At 38.7% G+C, this 21,791-nt stretch overlaps 1 protein-coding gene across 9 annotated transcripts in view; it reads left to right on the top strand.

Annotated features, from left to right (window-relative positions):
• Positions 1-21,791, top strand: part of hdac4 (histone deacetylase 4) — a 330,518-nt gene that overhangs the window by 104,344 nt on the left and 204,383 nt on the right. For 6 of the 9 annotated variants that reach the window (XM_078403501.1, XM_078403502.1, XM_078403496.1 and 3 more), the window contains one exon: positions 18,775-18,846. The exons of 1 other annotated variant lie outside the window; for it this stretch is intronic. In XM_078403501.1, coding sequence (XP_078259627.1) covers positions 18,775-18,846 — 72 coding nt within the window. Of the gene's footprint in view, positions 1-17,458; positions 17,617-18,774; positions 18,847-21,791 lie in introns of those variants that run through there. 2 more of the 9 variants (XM_078403503.1, XM_078403500.1) reach the window with 1 other exon arrangement.

A 21,791-nucleotide genomic window follows, 5' to 3' on the forward strand; every position in this document is an offset into this window, starting at 1 on the left:
GACCCATCATTTATATATTTGCCTCTATAGTCCACAATTTGAGATTTGTAATAGGAAAAATCACATGTGGTTAAAGTGCACATTGTCAGATTTTATTAAAGGCCATTCTACATTTTGGTTTCACCATGTAGAAATTACAGCTGTGTTTATACATAGTCCCCCCATTTCAGGGCACCGTAATGTTTGGGACACATGGCTTCACAGGTGTTTGCAATTGCTCAGGTGTGTTTAAATGCCTCCTTAATGCAGGTATAAGAGAGTTCTCAGCACCTAGTCTTTTCTCCAGTGTTTCCATCACCTTTGGAAACTTTTATTGTTATTTATCAACATGAGGACCAGTTGTGCCAATGAAAGTCAAAGAAGTCATTATGAGACTGAGAAACAGGAATAAAACTGTTTGAGACATTAGCCAAACCTTAGGCTTACCAAAATCAAATGTTTGGAAAGGGACTGGCAGGCCAAGGAAGACCTCCACAGCTGATGACAGAAGAATCTTTTCTATAATAACGAAAAAAAACCAAACACCTGTCCGACAGATCAGAAACACTCTTCAGGAGTCAGGTGTGGATTTGTCAATGACCACTGTCCGCAGAAGACTTCCTGAACAGAAATACAGAGTCTACACTGCAAGATGCAAACCACTGGTTCGCCGTAAAAATAGCATAGCCAGGTTACAGTTTGCCAAGAAGTACTTAAAAGAGCAACCACTGTTCTGGAAAAGGGTCTTATGAGACAAAGATTAGCTTATATCAGAGTGATGGCAAGAGCGAAGTATGGAGGAGAGAAGGAACTGCCCAAGATCCAAAGCATGCCACCTCATCTGTGAAACATGGTGGTGGGGGTGTTATGGCCTGGGCATGTATGGCTGCTGAAAGTACTGGCTCACCTATCTTAATTGATGATACAACTGCTGATGGTAGTAGCGTAATGAATTCTGAAGTGTATAGACACATCCTATCTGCTCAAGTTTAAACAATGCCTCAAAACTCATTGGCTGGCGGTTCATTCTACAGCAAGACAATGATCCCAAACATACTGCTAAAGCAACAAAGGAGTTTGTCAAAGCTAAAAAAATGCTCAATTCTTGTGGAGAAGTCAATCACCCGATCTGAACCCAATTGAGCATGCCTTTTATATACTGAAGAGAAAACTGAAGGGGACTAGCCCCCAAAACAAGCATAAGTTAAAGATGGCTGCGATACAGGCCTGGCATCACCAGAGAAGACCCCCAGCAACTGGTGATGTCCATGAATCGCAGACTTCAAGCAGTCATTGCATGCAAAGGATATGCAACAAAATATTAAACAAGACTACTTTCATTTACATGACATTGCTGTACCCTGAAATGGGGGGGGACTATGTATGAACACTGCTGTAATTTCTACCTGGTGAAACCAAAATGTATAAAAATGGCCTTTATTAAAATCTGACAATGTGCACTTTAACCACATGTGATTTTTTTTTCTATTATAGATCTCAAATTGTGGAGTACAGAGGCAAATAAATAAATGATAGGTCTTCATCCCAAACATTATGGAGGACATTGCATCCTCTGTAAACACCAATGTTAGAGAACTCCCCTTTTATCTTGAAAGTATGTCATCTCATTTAATCCTCTCCCACTGCAAATCATCTCAGCATCCACCTTGTCATGGCCCCTTCGGGTCTTTTATTTATTTCATCTAGATCGCCCCTCGCTTCAAACTCTAAAATACAGGTATAATTTTTTCTTTATCCTTTTGTGAAAACAAAGTAATTATTTTCTAGATAGACTTCAAGGCTATTATATCCTATCTTAAATAACGTAAAGAAAATACACACAACATTTAAGATATGGTTTCACCAACACTACATTGGCAAAGTACTTCTCTATTTCTAAACTCCAATCCCTTAAGGAAAAAAAAGAAAATATACAATTTACTGCCTTAATTACATGCTGCACCTACATGCTAATGACTTCTTGTTTTGTGTACAAGAACACATAGATCTTTCAGTGAATCACTTATTTACAGTATCTCTCATTTCAATAATAGTCAGCCCTTTGATTTGTTTCTACCAAAATGCACAACCACACACTTTCCTTCATTAAACCTCCATTTGTCAAGGGTTTTGCTCACTCACTCAATCTATCAATATCCTCTTGCAAAGTCCAAATATCCTCAAAACAAAGTAATAGAAATTTGGAACTTTTCCACCATTGGCAATGAATACTAGGTCAGTTATTAATTAAAAAATGGATAAATATTTGTTAACCAAATGAATATGGGATGAAGACCCATGTATGGAATTAGGTCACAAATAATCCATGGTCTTAATGAACATTATCACTGAATAATGTGCACTTGTCTTTACATTTCTGTGTTCTTGATTTGTGCATCACTGGTATATTGACTAGTTTACTAATCATTCTTTTAACAATGCGCATATAATAAACAACACATATGATTAACTGATTATTTTTTGGAATATAAATGGAAGGAGGCAGATCCAAAACAATTCATTGTAAACTGTTCTCTAAATTGATATGTACAATGCAAGGCATAAATAAATAGGAAATTAAAAATAGACACGTAGAAAATGTTTGCATTATCTGTAGCTATAATTACTTGTACAAAACCAGTCCTGAAATCTATTGCAGCGTAAATTATACCAGAATGTGTATGTGGCACATTTAGTTAATTTTGCTTTACATGTCCATGTGCTTTAAATCAGTGGTTTATAATGGTTAAAAAATGTCAATTCATTCTATTCTACAGTTCTTTTTTGCTGCAACTTTTTTTTTGAGGGTGGAATAGGAGTAAGGAAGTAAGTTTGTCAGAGGTTGGGAATGTTCAAAAGCTTATAAAGAAGTCAACTGCCAAATAATTTTGGTTTAAATTCAAAATTAGGCTGCTTCTGTTCAATCAGTTTAATCATGTTGGTCAATATAATTTTCTTTACTGTAGTAGACTAACTATACACTACCCAAAGAAACTAATACAACATTATAAAAATACAGACTGTTGGAAATATTCAGTAACTCGGGTAGCATCTATTGACAAAAAAACATAATTGCTGCTTCAGGATTGGGAAGGTGAGCAAGCAGATGTTCTCTAAGTTGAAGAGTTGGAGGGAACAAATGAAAATCAAATATCTACAGATGTTCAAAATCTGTTGATCTCCCTGAAATCATTTTTTTCTGTGGTATATAAGTGGAGTCACTGAACCTGTCACAGGCTTATCTGAGCCAATTTTTCTGCCTGAATCTCTCAGCATTAATCTGGCGAAACTTCAGAAGTCACAACAGGAGCATGACAGCAATAAGGTCCCCTTATGAAATTGGTATTTTGCATGTTCTTTAAATGAGACCTCCTGAATGAAAAAAGTTATGCCACTACACTCTGTACTCTGACTGGAGTAGAAGCAAATAATGATTTCATGTGTTGGATGCTTAAAAGAGCTCTGAATAATTTGTGAAGTACGGGGTTGATGCAAAAGCCTGCAAAGGAAAATGATACATTATCAACTTTGCTGAGAATAAGGCAAAGTACTGCTATCAATAGTATTTTATTGTCACATGTACCTAGGTACAGTTCAGTGCATACAGTTCAGTAAAAATCTTACTATACATAGGCCCAATCATACTCAAGTACAAGAGTGAAAGAATAATAAATTACAGTGAAACAGCACACAAGAGTTTCCAGTGCCATCCTGTATCTTTCAAATTCAAAGATATTAAAAAGGTAAAGTCTTAAATGGGCATAAAAACCTGTTATGTAACCTTTACCCCTCACAATCAGTTGGATTTGCACATATTTCCTCCCCACCCCCAGGTCCCCTTCCACCTATATTCTTTCCTCGAAACAGGCCCTTCGGCCCACCAGGTCCACACTGACCAGCGATCACCCCGTACATTAGCATTATCCTACAGACTAGGGACAATTTACACTTTACAGAAGACAATTAACCTACAAACCTGTACGTCTTGAGAGGAGGAAACTGGAGCACCCAGAGAAACCCCACGTCGTCACCGGTAGAACATACAATCTCCGTACCGACAATGCATTCTGAATGCATTCAAGAGAGAGCTAGATAGAGCTCTTAAGGATAGCGGAGTCAGGGGGAATGGGGAGAAGGCAGGAACGGGGTACTGATTGAGAATGATCAGCCATGATCACATTGAATGGCGGTGCTGGCTCGAAGGGCCGAATGGCCTCCTACTGCACATATTGTCTATTGTCTAATGCCCACAGTAAATATCAAACCCGGTTTTCTGGCGCTGTAAGGCAGCAATTCTACTGCTGTGCCTTCCTCTGGCTTTATAATTCGTACCTCGTCTACCCTGATCTCAAAACATTTTGTCTTTTCATCTCTGGTCTTTGTCCAACCATCTGTCAATCAACCTCAGCCCCTCCCATCCAATTGTAACCACCTATCACTTGCCAGGCTTTGCCCTGCCCCCACTTCTCATCCGACTTTGCTTAGAAGGATGAGGGGGGATCTTATTGAAACATATAAGATAATTAGGGGATTGGACACATTAGAGGCAGATAACATGTTCCCAATGTTGGGGGAGTCCAGAACAAGGGGCCACAGTTTGAGAATAAGGGGTAGGCCATTTAGAACGGAGATGAGGAAGAACTTTTTCAGTCAGAGGGTGGTGAAGGTGTGGAATTCTCTGCCTCAGAAGGCAGTGGAGGCCAGTTCGTTGGATGCTTTCAAGAGAGAGCTGGATAGAGCTCTTAAGGATAGCGGAGTGAGGGGGTATGGGGAGAAGGCAGGAACGGGGTACTGATTGATAGTGATCAGCCATGATCGCATTGAATGGCGGTGCTGGCTCGAAGGGCTGAATGGCCTACTCCTGCACCTATTGTCTATTGTCTATTGTCTATTGTCTATTGCTCCCACCTTTCATCTGGCTTTGCCCTGCCCCCACCTCTCATCCGGCTTTGCCCTGCCCCAACCTCTCACCCGGCTTTGCCCTGCCCCCACCTCTCATCCGGCTTTGTCCGGCCCCAACCTCTCACCCGGCTTTGCCCTGCCCCCACCTCTCATCCGGCTTTGCCCTGCCCCAACCCAACCTCTCACCCAGCTTTGCCTTGCCCCCACCTTTCATCCGGCTTTGCCCTGCCCCAACCTCTCATCTGGCTTTGTCCTGCCCCCACCTTAGGGTGCTTCTGGAGTCCTCATAGTAAGCAATCAACCTACCTAGTCTTAAAATGTTCCATTAGTGCAAATAATAACCTCTGTGAAATTTAAATTAAATCGGAAGTTGCTTACGGGGTCCACCGGTAGCCCGAAGTTGGAGGGTTATGTCCTCTACGATGTGCATACGGCAGCTATTCGAATAGGATTCATTAATGAATGTAACATATATTAGCTGCCTTTAGTGTTTATTGTACATATTAGTGCTATGTTCTAGTGTGCCATTTTTGTTCAGATATGTTTTAAACAACATAAGGCAGCTTTTTTGGAGTTTAAATATGTGCACAATAATAGCTGCCATATATGTTTTTGCTAGTTTTTGTGAATTTCATAGAAATACATGTGGTTTTACAGTTGGTGCTTTCCCATACAAATTGGTAATTGATGATATTTGGTTTTTCTTCCAATTCTGTGAAAGATTAAGTTAAGTCTATTTTTAGTGTGCTGGAGAGTACATTTCCAAAAGCTTGACAAGGGGAATGTCTAATTGCATGAGTGTGGAAATTCCCCTGTCTATTACAAGCCTTATTGTGTTGAAGTGAATTGGGATTATTTATCATTTTCATCCCTGCGTTTGCATCTTGTGACCTTTCTCGCTTTCATTTGCATGTTGTGAAATAAAGTTTTACACAGCTGAAAATGGATGAACAATCAACTGGAAGTCAAGCACCGTCAACTCCACCATCAGAACGATCTAGCACACCTACATCTGCTGCAAAGGTGACACGTAAAACAGCTGAAATCTTTGGTCTTGGAAGTGGAATTACATCTTCAGATGCAGAAATCACAGGTTCACGTCTACCAACATGTCAACAAGTACTACGCTGTTTGATGTATCACCTCAGAATCCCGAACTAGAACTGAAGCTGCAAAATTTGTTCTTGCCAAAGTTCTTCCATTTTATGGAAAAGCAAACATTCCAGTGATTTCTGAGATCAAGGCTTGTCAGAAGATGATAAAACTGTTAGATGAAAATGCAAAAATCAGAGCCATACCAATTGCACGCAGAACAGCATCAGCTACTCTTGCTAAGCTCAAACAAATGGACACTGAACTTCATAGAACCTTTCAATTATGGCCACCAAATGCTGAGAAGTTGATAAAAAAATCAAGAAGATCTTCAATTTCTTCAATCAATGAAGACAGATCGTACCGCATCATTCGGATCTAGTGTAAAGGTACTTGTTGGAAGAATGCAGGGCAAGGAAGCACGTGCAAATGCTGAAGCAAAAAGAAAGGAAAAAGCTCACCAAGAGATGGCTGATTTAGCTTCAACTAGTTCACAGAGATTCAGTTGCAGTGAAGATAGTGGCGGTGACTGCCTAAAATTTTAGACATCTACAATAATTCTTAGTTACAGACACTGCGGTTGAGTAGTGTATGTTTGTTAATGACCTGTTAATGTGGTTTGTCATTTGTTGAAGAAAAAGTGGCAGCAAAGACTCTGGCAGAGCTGCTGTCTCCTCTTTTGATAGTACCAAGAAATCTTTAACCTAAAATCTCCTGTTTAATATTCAGTGATGTATTAAAGCATTGTTCTAAGATTGTACATTAGTTCTGGATTAGTAGTTGACGGCTAAAACATCCTGATTTGAAGAGTAGAATTAATCTATCCCAATACAAAAAAAATACAAAAACGTCAAAAGGATAGAATTTATGTGATGGTAACCCTGTAATCAATAGGATGCATCATTTATGTTATCTAAATTGTAATTTGGTTATATCTGCCATTGTTCTTTATTGTTTAGATAACAAGTGTTGCTTTGAACACGACTGAGCTCTTTCCCAAATAATATACCCCACGGTTATTGGATTATTGGTTTATCTATTTTTAAAGCATTTTAGAGATATGTTAGCAATGATGACTGATTTATCAGGTCTTAAATGTCTAGATTTGGTGCCTTTTGTTATGCTCACATTCTTTATTTTAGAAAGTACAACACGTGATATTGATCCACTAATGCAGCAGTTCTGCTGATGACTTGTATCTGAACATAAGGCTGGCATTTGTGATTTTGTTCATAAAAATGTAGCCAAGACTGGATGATAAAAATTACATAAAAGAATGCTCAAATCCCTGTCACAAAAGTAGTACTTTGCCAGCAGTATTCCAAAAGTACATGTGGCAGTTTTGTAAAATGAGCTTTTGTTACTGTCTGTTTATAAGCCACATTCAGTTCCCAATGACCTTAAAACTAGGCATTACAATATTCCGAAAGTAATTAGATCTATTGTCTTTTCAAACCAATATTGCTGCAACATTTGTTGCTGGGATTGCGCACTTCAGATTCCGTACATTGAGTTTCTTTTTCCTTCTAAAGAGCATAGAGCAATGGTGAATCTATCCACTTTCTGTGATTAAGTTCAGATTCTGTGCCAATGTCTGATGTTTACCTAATTCTGCTACTGGAATAACAGAATATTGTGTAAGTAGTGCAGCTTTTGGTTCACAAGCATAGGAGTGCATGAATTCAAACAGTACAGTAGGAAAATAGGGTATATTTTATTTTACCTTCTTTGGTAACTTAATTTGAAGTAGCAAAACTAAAAATCTGGACAGCAACAAATAGTGGGTTGGGGCCAAAATACTTTTTTTTTAAAGTAATGGATTTACGTCCAATATTGAGGTAGCCTATCTATTACAACCTGTTCTAATGATAGCAGTTTGGCTTTGTGTCAGAAGTTTGTGGCCTCCAATTTTTCTGAACATGAGCAGGGTTTTAAACCTCAATTCAACTCGGTAATTCAACTCGGTACCCTGTTCAGGTGCCGTCTTTCAAATTATAAAAGAAGCTGAAATTGTACGCTTGTATCCAATTACATTATCTGTATATTTTATTATGTGGGACCTTTTCACTGTGTTCTGTGTGACATTGCGGTAGATGCAATAACTCTTAACAGTTGCAGCAACCCAGGAACCATATGAATGAACATAAACGAACACCCATAGAACATAGAACAGGATCTTCAACCTATAATATTTATGCCGAAATTGATGCAAGATCATCACTTATCTACCTGCACATGACTCATATGCCTTCATTCCTTGCATATCCATTTGACTACACTAAAGATTTTTAAGGTCACCAAATCTGCTTTAACCACTACTCCTGGTAACATGTTCCAGGCATTAAGCACCCTCTGTGTAAAAACAAAACTTGCTCTGTACATCTCCTTTAAACTTTGCCTCTCTCACTTAAAGCTAAGCCTTCTAGTATTTGATTTTTCCATCCAGGGAAAAAGATTCTGATTATCTACCCTATCTATGCCTCTCAAATGTTATATACTTCTATCAGGTCTACCCGCAACCTCCGGCATTCCAGAGAAAACAATCCAAGTCTATTCAACCTCTCCCTGTACCTAATACCCACTAATTCAGGCAACATTCTCGTAAACCTCTTCTGCACCCTTTTCAAAACTTTCACACCCTTTCTGTAAGGGGACGACCAGAATTGCACACAATACTCCAAATGCAGCCTGATTACAGTCCCATAATTCTGCATGATGACTTCTCGACTCTTATACTAAATACCCCGACCAATGAAAGCAAGCATACTATATGCTTTCTTTACCATTCCATCAACTTGTGTTTCCACTTTCAGGGAGTTGTGGATTTAGAGCCCAGGATCCCTCTGTACATCAATGCTGATAAGTACATGCCTTTAATTGTATATATTCCCCTTACATTTGACCTCCCAAAGTGCACACTCGCTCTCAATACCTCACACTTGCCTGGGTTAAACTCTGAAGAAAGAATATCTTAACAATGCTTTCCGCAATTTTAATTATGCAAATGTATAGGAAGGAACTGCAGATGCTGGTTTAAACCGAAGATAGACACAAAAAGTTGGAGTAACTCAGCGGGACAGGCAGCATCCCTGGAGAGAAGGAATGGGTGACGTTTTGGGTCGAGTCTGAAAAAGGGTCTCAACCCGAAATGTTACCCTTTCTCCCCAGAGATGCTGCCTGTCCCGCTGAATTACTCCAGCTTTTTGTGTTTATCTTTAATTATGCAAAAACAGATACCAAGCCAAAGATGATATTGTACAGGATGATAAAAAAATTAATGATATATGGAAGGTTTTATATGACACTAGACTGAGGTGGACCTGTTGGGTCCAAATCTCTCCTGCGGGCCTCTCCTGGGGCAACCCTCCTCCAACTGACGATCCTGTGGGCCCGGCAACCCTCTACAACTGACGAAGCCCGTTGCTGGGCGGGCAGTGTTCCCTGGGGGCATAGGCGGGCGAGGGGGGACAGGGAAGGGGAAAGGGAGCCACTTACCTCGGCCCCGTGCCGCCAGCGCTACAGCCAGAGTGAGCCGTGGACCCAAAGCCACTCCTACATTGGCCTAGCATCCTCCCCTCCCACCATCCCCCCCACCACTCACCCACTCCATCCCCCCTCAACCCCCCTTATCCCCCCCCTCAAAACTCCCCCAAACCTTTCCTGCATTGGTCTAGCACCCACCCCCACTCCCCGGCATTTAAAAAAATTTATTGAAATTTGTTTCTTTTTAAAATGAAATAAATATAAATGAAAGTGGCATTTAAAAAAGGAAAATAAATAAATCTTATCTGTAACGGCTCAGAAGCAGCGACAGGCTCAGTTTAAAAAAAGGAAAAATCTTTCTTTAAAATAAAGCGTTGCCTGTTTAAATTAAACGCTTTAATATAAAGCGTTTTTTCTTTAAACAGAACTCCGTCTCAATCGGGCGAGACGTAAGTATTAGATGAACGGGACCCAACTGCGCAGGCGAGGAGCCTGTGGGTTCCCATTGTGACGTCAAACGCGCGGCGGTCTATTTAGCGGCAGCTCTTCGGGTATTCCCGTCACTCTGGTGGGTCCCGCCGCTCGTGCCCCCCCCCCATTGACCATCACTCGGGCGGTGGGGGGAACGCATGTTTTATTCAGCGGCAGCTCTTCGGGTATTCCCGTCATTCTGCCGGGTCCCATCCCCGGCGGTGATGGTGGGCCTCCCCCCTCCTCATTGGTCGTCACTCGGGCGGGTTCCATTGTGACGTCACACGCTGAACATGGCAAGCAATCGGTTGAATAAGGCAATTTTTAAACTTTGAAATCTCTAACTTGAAAAATATAAGAGCAATGGGAATGAAACCTGGATGAATGTGTCTGTCCCCGGGACAATGGTAAGATGGGCCTAAAATTATGTGGGTCGTGTACTGTTTTTTTGTGGATAAGAAGGGCATACAGGAACAAACATAGAAATAACAGGAACAAACATACGGAACAAACAAGATGAGAGTTTTAGTAATATGTAGATAGATAGATAGATGGTCGTGAACCAACACAACACTGAAATTAGGCAGTTCCATATTACATGGACAGATTTCTGATGCAGGACTTTCAGAATAATACAATCACAAGGTCATTCAGCTTAAAGACAGGTTACACTTACATCAATGGGTGGAGTAAATGAAAAAGGCTATTATAAAGAATGAGATACTAGGACATTTGGAAAATAATGAGATTAGCTCAATTATGTTTGGCAAACCAGGATTTTTTGGGAGAAAGTTTTGGCTTAGCTGAGAAGGGATATATTTGCAACAGAGCGCAATTAAGATTCACTTGACTAATTCCTAGGTGTTGACTACCACATGTGGAGAAATTATGTTGACTGAGTTTGTATTCGCAAGATTTCAGAAGAATGAGAAGGGTTCTAGTTGATAGAACATTCTGAAAGTTCTATACTGTTCAAATGCAGGGATTTTGGCCGGGGTAGGATTTATAGTGCAAAAGGTTATGGAGCAAAATATTTAGAATGGTGAACTTGTGGAATTTGCAACTGCTAAAGGCTGTAGAAGGTGAGACATTGAATATAGTTAAAAATGAGACAGATACATTTCTAGAAGGAGAAGAGATTCCAAGTCTGAAGAAGGGTTCCAACTCGAAAAGTCACCTCTTCCTTTTCTCTAGAGATGCTGCCTGACCCACTGAGTTATGCCAACATTTTGTGTATTTTCGGTATAAATGACCATCTGCATTTCCTTCCTGGACATAAGGGTATTGGAAAAGTGCCAATGCGGCTGTCCCATTCAAAAACGGAGGAAGATGGAAGATTGGAGAGTATAGGCCAATTAGTTTAACATCTATTCTTGGCAAGATGTTAGAGTCAATAATCAAAACAGAAATTTAAAACCTAGTCAAATAATTTTATGGAGTTTGATCAGTTTGAGAAAAGGTCCCGGCCCGAAACATATCTGTCCATTCAAGTGATAGATGCTGCTTTACCTGCTGAGCTCCTCTAGCTCTTTGTGTTTCCTCAGTTGGAATAACTAGGTCTTTCCCAGGCTAGAGGGATGTAACCAGTGAACTAGTGTAACAAGTGAGAGATTGGTTCTTGGACCCCAGTAATTTTTACTTATTAATTGTGGAGTACAGAGGTAAATAAATAAATGATGGGTCTTTGTCCCAAACATTATGGAGGGCACTGTATTTAATGACAAACATTTTTTGATTGCCTCAGTCTGAAGAAGGGTCTCGACCCGAAACGTCACCCATTCCTTCTCTCCTGAGATGCTCCAGCTTTTTGTGATACTGTCGATTTGTACCAGCATCTGCAGTTATTTTCCTACACAACATTTTTTTATTAGTATTTTTACATGTTACCTGGAACAGTCAATGCTATTGTCATAATGATGCAGATTCAGCGCAATACATTAGAAATTGAACAGTGGAGAAGTTGTTTAAACTTTCTGCTTCATACAATGTGGTGATTGTTACTTCCAGAGCATTTGATCTATTTCATGATATATTATGTTATATTTTCTATTTTCTTTAATGGAGAATAAAAAAACAAATACTATCACAGTGCTTTAAATGTTAAAGCTACTGAGGTTTGAATTTATGTTAAGATATCTTTGGAAATTAATTTTATGTACGTTATTTGTATTAACATTATTTCCTATAGTTTCTGTATCATTCACGTGTAAATATCAAGCCTCAAAATGAACAACATGCACAGAGCATAAAATATATATTTAAATATTATTTTTTCATCCTGTAGTACCTGCTGGGTTAAATGGCCAGTTTTGAAAATTGCTGCAATACATTAATGTGGAAGTTTGATTTTTATTGTGTGGCATATCTTGTACAAAACAAAACGTACATTTGTTGAAGGAAGGAACTGCAAATGCTGGGTTAAGCTGAAGATAGGCACAAAATGCTGGAGTAGCTTAGCGGGCAGCATCTCTGGATAGAAGGAATGTGTGACGTTTTGGGTCAAGACCCTTCTTCAGTTTGAAGATTTAAAATTGCATTTAAGATTATTTTTGTTAAGTTTATGAATTCCCTGGTGAAAATAGATCAATCTCACATTCAAGTTGTTATTTATTTTATTAGTTTGATAACATAGAATAAAGGATAATATATAGTGGAAACTTAACGTAATCTTTCAAACATCCTTGGACACAGAAATGTGTTGCAAAAATGCAAATATAATGTCTCAACTGGAAAACTCAATAGTTGCATTCTAACTTCCATTGACAATAGGTAAACCCAAGAGGAACAAATTTAATATGATCTAAAAAGATTTGGATTAATTCAGAATAGCCTGCATGAATTTATAAAGGGCAAATATTATTAAATGTTATTAAATTTACTAGACCTCTCTGAAGAAACTAAATCTGCAAGTGAGACTCCAGGATAGTGTGAGCCTCTCTGATGCCAGAGTCAAGGATATTTCTCAGTGGGCACGACATTCTGAGAGGTGAGGGTGAGCAACCAGAGGTCATGATCTGCATTGGCACCAATGACTTGGGTATGAAGATGGATGTGGTTCTGCAGAGAATTTAGCGTGTTAGGCTAAAATAGCAGGACCTCTAGGGTTGTAATCTGAGGATTACTACCTGTGCCAAGAATTGATGAGGCAAGAAGCAAAAGATAGTGCTACTTGGTAGGGGGGGGGGGGGGGGGGGGGGGGGTAGTTGAGGAGCAGTGCAGCAGGTCAACAAGTGGAGGGACTGATGGGAAGTTAGAGATTATCACAGGAAGTCTGAAAGGCAGGGACAGGTTAATGAATATGGTGAGACTAACAGGCTGAAGTGTATTTCAATGCAAAGAGTATCATTGGTAAAACGGATGAACTTAGAAACTAGATTAGTGTACAAATCTATGATGTTATGGCCATGTTGTGATCTTTTTAATGATTGATGCAAGTCTAATAATGCTATATAAAAAACTCTGTAAAGTATAAATAACTGACGAAAAATAAGTGAAGATGGGTTGGTAAAGTAAGCAGGAAAAATGTTGGCTGAAATGTTATGTACTAAAATATCAGGTGTTACATTTTGAGAGGAATCAGATTTGAAAGGTGTTGAGCAGAAGAAGTTGAAATTTCTGATAAATCTTTTAAGAATTGGGATGAGTAGCATTGATTATGGTTATTTATATTTTGTTAACCTAATATTAACTGGAAAGGTTCAAGATGAGGATGATAATATCACAATGTCAAATAATCGCAGCTTGAGCTTCAGTGGATAATTTGCAGACAAAAGCATTTCTGAAAATCATCTGAGCAAACTTTCCCACTTCTCTTTTTTTCTTTTTGTCTATTTGTGACTTGCTCTGGAATATTCTTTCCATGTTAAATACTGCTATTTGTGTTAAATGTTTTTCTTGACTACTTTACTTTCAGTTCTGGCCCCGATTCATGATTGGCAATATTAACCACTCGTAAAAAGTAAATGTTAATCGTTATTTTAATTTTAGTTCTAACATTTGGCATGCTTTAGTTAATTCAAGTGATATTTGAGTAATTGTCCAGCTAATAGAAAATGTAGACTTCTGATATGCTTTTACTCTGTTTAAACGTAGCAAAATACAAAACCATTTAACAGTTTATTAACTGTTAAAACTTATTAACAGTAAATAAGTTAACTGTTAAGTTAACTTATACTGTTAACTTAACAGTATAAGTTGCAATGAGTTAAGATGACTTTTGTTGTTATTTGCATCCTATCTATATTATGTGCCCTTTATTACAACCATCGGTAGGGTGCTTCTGGAGCCCTCATAGTAAGCAATTAACTTCTACCTAGTCTTAAAATGTTCCATTCGTGAAAACAATAACCTCTGTGAAATTTAAATTAGATCAGAAGTTGTTTAGGGGGTCCACCGGCAGCCCAAAGTTGGAGGGCTATGTCCTCTCCTATGTGCATACGTCAGCTATTCGAATAGGATCCATTAATGAATGTAACATATATTAGCTGCCTTTAGTGTTTATTGTACATATTAGTGCTATGTTCTAGTGTGTCCTTTTTGATCAGATATGTTTAAAACAACATAAGGCAGCTTTTGTGGAGTTTAAATATGTGCACAATAATAGCTGCCATATATATCTTTTTGCAGGTTTTTGTGAATTTCATAGAAATACATGTGGTTTTACAGTTGGTGCTTTCCCATACAAATTGGTAATTGATGATATAAGGTTTCTCTTCCAATTCTGTGCAAGATTAAGTCAAGTCTATTTTTAGTGTGCTGGAAAGTACATTTCCAAAAGCTTGACAAGGGGAATATCTAATTGCATGAGTGTGGAAATTCCCCAGTCTATTTTTAGTGATAGGGATGGTCTGCAAGCCTTATTGTGTTGAAGTGAATTGGAATTATTTGTCATTTTCATCCCTGCGTTTGCATCTTGTGACCCTTCTCGCTTTCATTTGCATATTGTGAAATAAAGTTTTACACAGCTGAAAATGGATGAACAATCAACTGGAAGTCAAGCACCGTCAACTCCACCACCAGAACGATCTAGCACACCTACATCTGCTGCAAAGGTGACACGTAAAACAGCTGAAATCTTTGGTCTTGGAAGTGGAATTACATCTTCAGATGCAGAAATCACAGGTTCACGTCTACCAACATGTTACCAAGTACTACGCTGTTTGATGTATCACCTTCAGAAGGGAGTCTCAGAATCCCGAACTAGAACTGAAGCTGCGAAAATTGTTCTTGCCGAAGTTCTTCCATTTTATAGAAAAGCAAACATTCCAGTGATTTCTGAGATCAAGGCTTGTCAGAAGATGATAAAACTGTTAGATGAAAATGCAAAAATCAGAGCCATACCAATTGCACGCAGAACAGCATCAGCTACTCTTGCTAAGCTCAAACAAATGGACACTGAACTTAATAAGACCTTTCAATTATGGCCACCAAATGCTGAGAAGTTGATAAAAAATCAAGAAGATCTTCAATTTCTTCAATCAATGAAGACAGATCGTACCGCATCATTCGGATCTAGTGACAACGTACTTGCTGGAAGAATGCAGGGCAAGGAAGCACGTGCAAATGCTGAAGCAAAAAGAAAGGAAAAAGCTTACCAAGAGATGGCTGATTTAGCTTCAACTAGTTCACAGAGATTCAGTTGCAGTGAAGACAGTGGCAGTGAAAATAACATGACTGGTATTGCTGATAGTGTACAATGTACATCTGCTTCTTCATCAAGTACCCCCAGAAGTCATCGTCGCACCTATACTGGAACAACTGCCTTCATTCCACACAATATATTGAAATCACCAAAACTAGTGTCATTGGCAACTCAGATGAAAATGACTCCGACACAACAATCTGCTTTTACAGAAGCTTTGATAGAAGAAGCTGGTGGTGATTCAACGAAAGTGATGTTTTCTTATTCCTTTGCTGACAAATCCAGACGACAGGTAGCAGAGAGTATAGTGAGTTCTTGCAAGGAAATGTGGCAGCCGCCAAAGCTTGCTTCTTTGCATTGGGATTCTAAACTCATGTCCTCACTGACAAATCAAAATGTGAGGGAAGAACATCTTACTATTGCAGTGGGAAATGTTTATGAAATGAAGCTTCTTGGTGTCCCGTCATACATACCAGGTACTAATAGTAAATGTGGCGATATTATCACCAAATTGACTACAAACTAGGTTTCTATGACTCAAATATAGAAATGGTAGCCAATTTATAATATATAAGTTCCAATGTATTTAATAAAACATAAGGCAGCTATTCTTTAATTATGTCAATATCTATCGAATAGCTGCCTCATGCTTAATTTTGTGGATATGAACAGTGAAATGATTCAACGTAGCCTCAAATAGGGCAACTATGCAGAATGATTATACAGGAGCTATTATTTTTCAGAGTAACTCATTGCATAAATATAGCTGCCTTTTGCATAAAATGATAAACTTGCGATACAATTTTGATCGGCTCGTGGACCCCATGGACAATAATTGATTTCAACCAAATTTTGTACGATTGGTCCTTTTAGGAAGTGGAACAAACTGAGGGCAGGTAGAAGTTTAATGCAAACATTTTTTTAAATCATGGGGCTCCAGAAGCACTCGGTGTAAAGATTAAGATTTTGCTTGTGATGAATAAATTAGTTTGTGAAATTTGCCATCAAAGTTAGATTGTGAGGATGACAAAATGGAAATTTAGCAACTGAATCTGTTCCACCATTCCAATAATGATTTTGTTTCATTTCATGCGTAAACACTCCCATGTGTAAGATTAGTCCTGTTTCAAACTTTGCTGACAATTTGAGTGTAACCAGAGCGAGTAAATTAATATCTATTCATTATCATCACTGATTATTGGTGATATAAATGACCTCGCGCAGCCATATTTCAACGTAGAAAATTTCTTTGAAGCAGCGATTTTGTAACCAATATTTCCCGACCCCGTCAGTTCCAGAGCAATTAGATACAGTCTTAAATTACTGCATGGATTATGCGTGTGTAAAACGGTTCGCTGGAGAAAGGGAAATTAAGCTTCTCCTTCAACAAAAGGATTTCTGTTTCTGCGAAAAGTTCCGTTTATCATTATACACCAAAAGCGCACTAAAAAGGGCAGGACAAGTTAATTTAATGGAGCATTTTATGAGAGAAAAGTTACTCAGCCAAGATAGTTACAAAAGAAAGAAAACATGCTCACTGTTGCGATTTTTAAAAAAAGTTGCGCGCTGTTCTAAAATCCGACATCACTACTTTAATTTGTTTCCCCTTTTCAGCAGTATTTGAATGTAAATGATATTGCATCGAAGCTTGGCAATCCCAGAAAAAGCGTTGCCCCTCTGATCGCATAATGTACAATGACTTTATTCAAAAGAATTGAATGAAATTGGGTCATTTCCTCGCTGACGACATCGTTAACGCATGAGAATTGAGGGGCATTCTGATGGGAGCAAAACACTGAATTAAACAGTGGAGCTGCCTTTTATACCGCGATCCCGAGAAACGAGCTGTCAGAACAAGTGGGGCGGGCGTGTGAAAGGATATTCCAGGCCGTCGAAACGTTCCGTATGTTTTTAAACTAAGCGTATTGCATCATTTATAGTTAATGACGCCAATTCGCAATAGATATGTAGGCAATTTGGTGCAGCCGCAATATATGGGCACATTATCCGAGCCGCCAGCTACGTGCCCGCAGTGGACCGGAGTTACTGTAAGTGATCCACTCTGGAGATGGCAAACGCGCAGCACGCTTTCTCTATCCGGTCCTTCTATTTTGACTTCGTTTTCCCGTTGAGTGTACAGTGGACATTTACTCTTGTCAGTTTAAGTGACACTGAAAAGCTACAATAACTGTGGATCGGAGCCAGTGGTCGGGCCGAGAACAGCTAGGAGATTTCGACAAGGGAATTAAAGCCTTCCTTTCTTCCTCTACCCCCCCCCCCCCCCCCCCCCCCCCATCTATCTTTCTTTCTCCGTAATTTCTTTCTCAGGCACTTCGGTAATTAGTCGCACAACTATATTTATGACTGATATCTTTCTTTTTAAAAGCGGCAAATCGAAAGAGACACCCCCCCCCCAACGGTAATAAAACTAGTTTCCTATCGACCCCCAGAAGAAGTTAAGAGGTTGTCGATTTTGTAAAAACGCAGAGCCGAGGAGAATTTGGAAAATAGTGTAGAGTCTGGAAAGTTTATATAAATATATCTTTTAATTTGTAAATTTGGTGGCTTTAAACCGCCCCATCAAGTAGAAAATGCAAAATAGTGTTGTGCAGCTAGACATGGGAATTATAGTGTCCAACACGAATATTAATAAAGGGATTTAAAAAATAAGATTAGTTTGGTATATTTTGTTCGCAGTCTGCAGTATTGAACGATGTGGCCAAAACAGCAATCGAGCTGATTTGTACTGGCCTCGAGTCCTCACATGCCGGTGCTCCTCTTGAGTTTCTGCATTTTAATCTCCTGCAGCGCTCTGGCTATTTTTAGCTGCCACCTCCCAGGGTTGAGTTTCTCTCAACAGCGGGTTTCATTGTCGGTAAATCATCTGAAAATTAATTTCGTCCGGCCCTTTTGTATCTGGTAAAAGATTGACGAGCTGTTTTCAGGAAGTTTGCCAACTAAAAGTGTACGTTGTGCACAGTTTTCAAACAAAACGTGAATATTGTCAACTCACCAAAATTTATTATTATGAATTGTATTGACTATTGTCTTTGAATGAAAATATAATCCTTGCCAGTCTGGGCGTGCATTGTATGTCAACTTTAATGCACAGTCACTGGAAAAGGCTATCCCGGAATTGAGATAATTTTTCGGCAAACTACAGCAGTTGCTGCAGACTATTGAGACTGAATTATTTTCGTTTACAGATGGACTTTCCGGTCGAGACCAGTCAGTTGAGCTGTTGACTCCCTCAAGAATGAATCACATGTCCAGCACTGGTAAGAGGCGATCAAATCTTTCAAACCAAGAATAATTTATCAAAAAAATCACAAAAGTTGTCTTTTAAAATACTTTAAAAGTAGTTAACACCAAAAGACAACAAAGTAGTTACTGTTTCCAACATCTATAATTGTCTCTTTTTTTACCTACTGGAGCATTATGCAAGTATTTCTGATTAAATAGGTGGCAAAGCTATTCCTGCTTTATTAAAACTGGTAAATCACAGGTAATTAATAATTTCTAGCATATTATTACTAATACATTCACACATAATGACAAAGCAGTTTGGTTGATCAGCATTGGGAGGTCATTTATTAAGTGTGATTGAATTGAGAGACTGTCCCCGAACTAGCAAAAACAATCATGTCATTATTTAATACATTATTTCATTTTGTGCTTCATCCTGAATGCGAGTTTCAGTTTTCACAACTTACTACTTTATTTGGACGGAATGTTATTAAAACATATCCAAATTATTGCATACTCTAATAAGTTTCTTATTGTGTTGCAATAAAATGTGGCATCGTACAAAAGCCATAGATTTGTAAATACAAGATTTTATTTTGTAGAAAAATCAATCTTTTTTTTTGTCTTTAAAGGCATTTTTATAAATAATAATAATAATAATAATACATTTAATTTATATAGCGCTTTTCAGGATACTCAAAGACGCTTTACAGAGCAAACAAGACATAAAAACAAACAAACAAACAAAAGACTTGTCCAGACGGAGAAGCGGCGAACAAACAGCGCCAGCGTCCTCTCACGTCAGGGTCCGACAGTAAACAATATAGAACACAAGACACACAATTACAATTTAACACAGACAACCATCACAGTGATTGCTACAGGCAGACCCTCACTGTGATGGAAGGCAAAGAAAAGTCTTATCTTATAATAACAACAAATCCAACTCCAACAATCTTTGACAATATAATCAACAGGGTAGGTGAGGAATATATAATATTTACAAACTATGTTAATGGCATGGAAGAAAGAATAGTTTTTGTTTCAACAAAACTAGATGAAAAAAATTGTGCGGAAGAGTTAAGTCAGAAAAGACACATGGGTAACATAAAAAGAAAGATTTCATTCTCCAGAGTCCCTTTCAACATTATATAACCAATTATGTGTTTCTTCTGTATTGTCATTTGGCCTCCTTACAGGGATGTTGCCAGGACTTGAGTGTGGGAATCTGAAGGGTGATCTTTATCTGAGTGTATAAAATCATGAGGGGAATTGAAAGGGAGAATGCATAAATCTTATCCCCAGAGTTGGGAAGTCAAGAACCAGAGGACACAGGTTTAAGGTGCGAGGGGAATGATTTAATAGCATCCTGTTGGCGACTTCTTTGCTCAGAGGATGGTTATATGGAATGAGGTGCCAGAGGAGGTGGTTGAGGCAAGTACTATAACAGATGCAATCGTTTAAAAGACACTTGGACAGCTACATGGATAGGAAAGATTCAGAGAGAAACGCGGGCAAATGGAACTAGCAATATGGCATCTAAGTCAGCATGAATGGTCTGCTTTCATGCTGCATGATTTTTTCCTCTCATCTTAAACCAACTGTTTGTGCTCTGGTTCTAATAGAGTGGCACCTTTGTTCAAAACTGTTTTGCAAACAATTAACATAATTTAATTAACAAAACTTTGAAATGGTGTCTTCAATATACTCAACTCTGCCATGACATGGTTGTCTCTCTTTGACGTATCTTGAAGTATTAGTTTTGATAGTTGCCAGAATTGTCTCAGCAACAAATGGGACAGAACTTATTCCCCATTTTATAAGACTCCTTTTATAGCTCCTTTTAGACATCTGACAGCTTGACCAGCATGTTGTTGAACCTCCGTTCGTTGAATTCTTGAGTTCTTAAGGTTCTCGTACAATCATACTACTTGTCCTACTTTTAATCCATTGAATTAATGAATTTATAGAACCTGATCTTAATTATATAATTCTGTTGCGGTATTATGGAATTTCATTTGAAGGTGTAAAAGGCTCTATGGTGGAGGTTTATATTTTTGTCTAGATCTTGAAATATTTCAGCATTAATCACAGGTTTATTATAATTTGGGAAGTAATTAATGAAAATAAATACACTTAAACTGCATTTTAATTTAATATGTCATCAAAAATATAAAGAACATTCTATTTACTGAACAGACTTGAGAGACTGAAATTTGGGAAATCTTTAAGGAATGTTGATTTTTCAACAATGACAAAACTGTTTCATAAGTTACAGATTCTTTACAGCCACTAACGCATAGTTTCACTCTTGAAGGCACATATGGCATCCGATTTGGATGCAGCTCGGTCCCATGAATAATAAGAAAATAGTTCTTTGGATAATCTGTTTTCCATACCATTTGAGGGAGGAGAACCAACTAGGATACCAATTAAAAATTTTCCCAAAATTGCTTTGAGGCATGTACCCAACTCATCACACTTACAGGTTCTGTATTATTGCAAGATGCAACTATGTCTCAGCTTCTCTGCAGAAGCCAGCATCCACTACTGGCCAGCCTCCCTCATTGTTCATTCTGCAACCTTGAGGTTATTCATAATGTTGTTGCCTATGTAAATGTAGCAAGTTCCGATCTTCCATTAATATTGTGCTTGCTGGTTAACAAATGTCTGGAATTTAAATTTCTTAGCACAATATGACCTGGCCCCACCATCTCCTCCAGTTTTATAGAGCCCTTGCACGGCAGGCGAGGTCACGACCCCTGACCCGTACTGTTGCCATGCAACACCTTCTGGGGAACAAGTGTTGTACTGCAGGCAAGCACTTACTATGGCTGACAGTACAGCAGGACCGTCTTCGGTCCCAGCAGCCATTGCATTGTCTCAGTTTTTTTCCAGAATTCTGCCAGAATTTTACCAGAATCCTGCCAGAGACTCTGAAGCCAAAATCGCCAGTAAACCTGCAACACCTCAGTCC

Source organism: Rhinoraja longicauda, chromosome 8, assembly GCF_053455715.1.
Source record: "Rhinoraja longicauda isolate Sanriku21f chromosome 8, sRhiLon1.1, whole genome shotgun sequence".
NCBI lineage: Eukaryota > Metazoa > Chordata > Chondrichthyes > Rajiformes > Arhynchobatidae > Rhinoraja > Rhinoraja longicauda.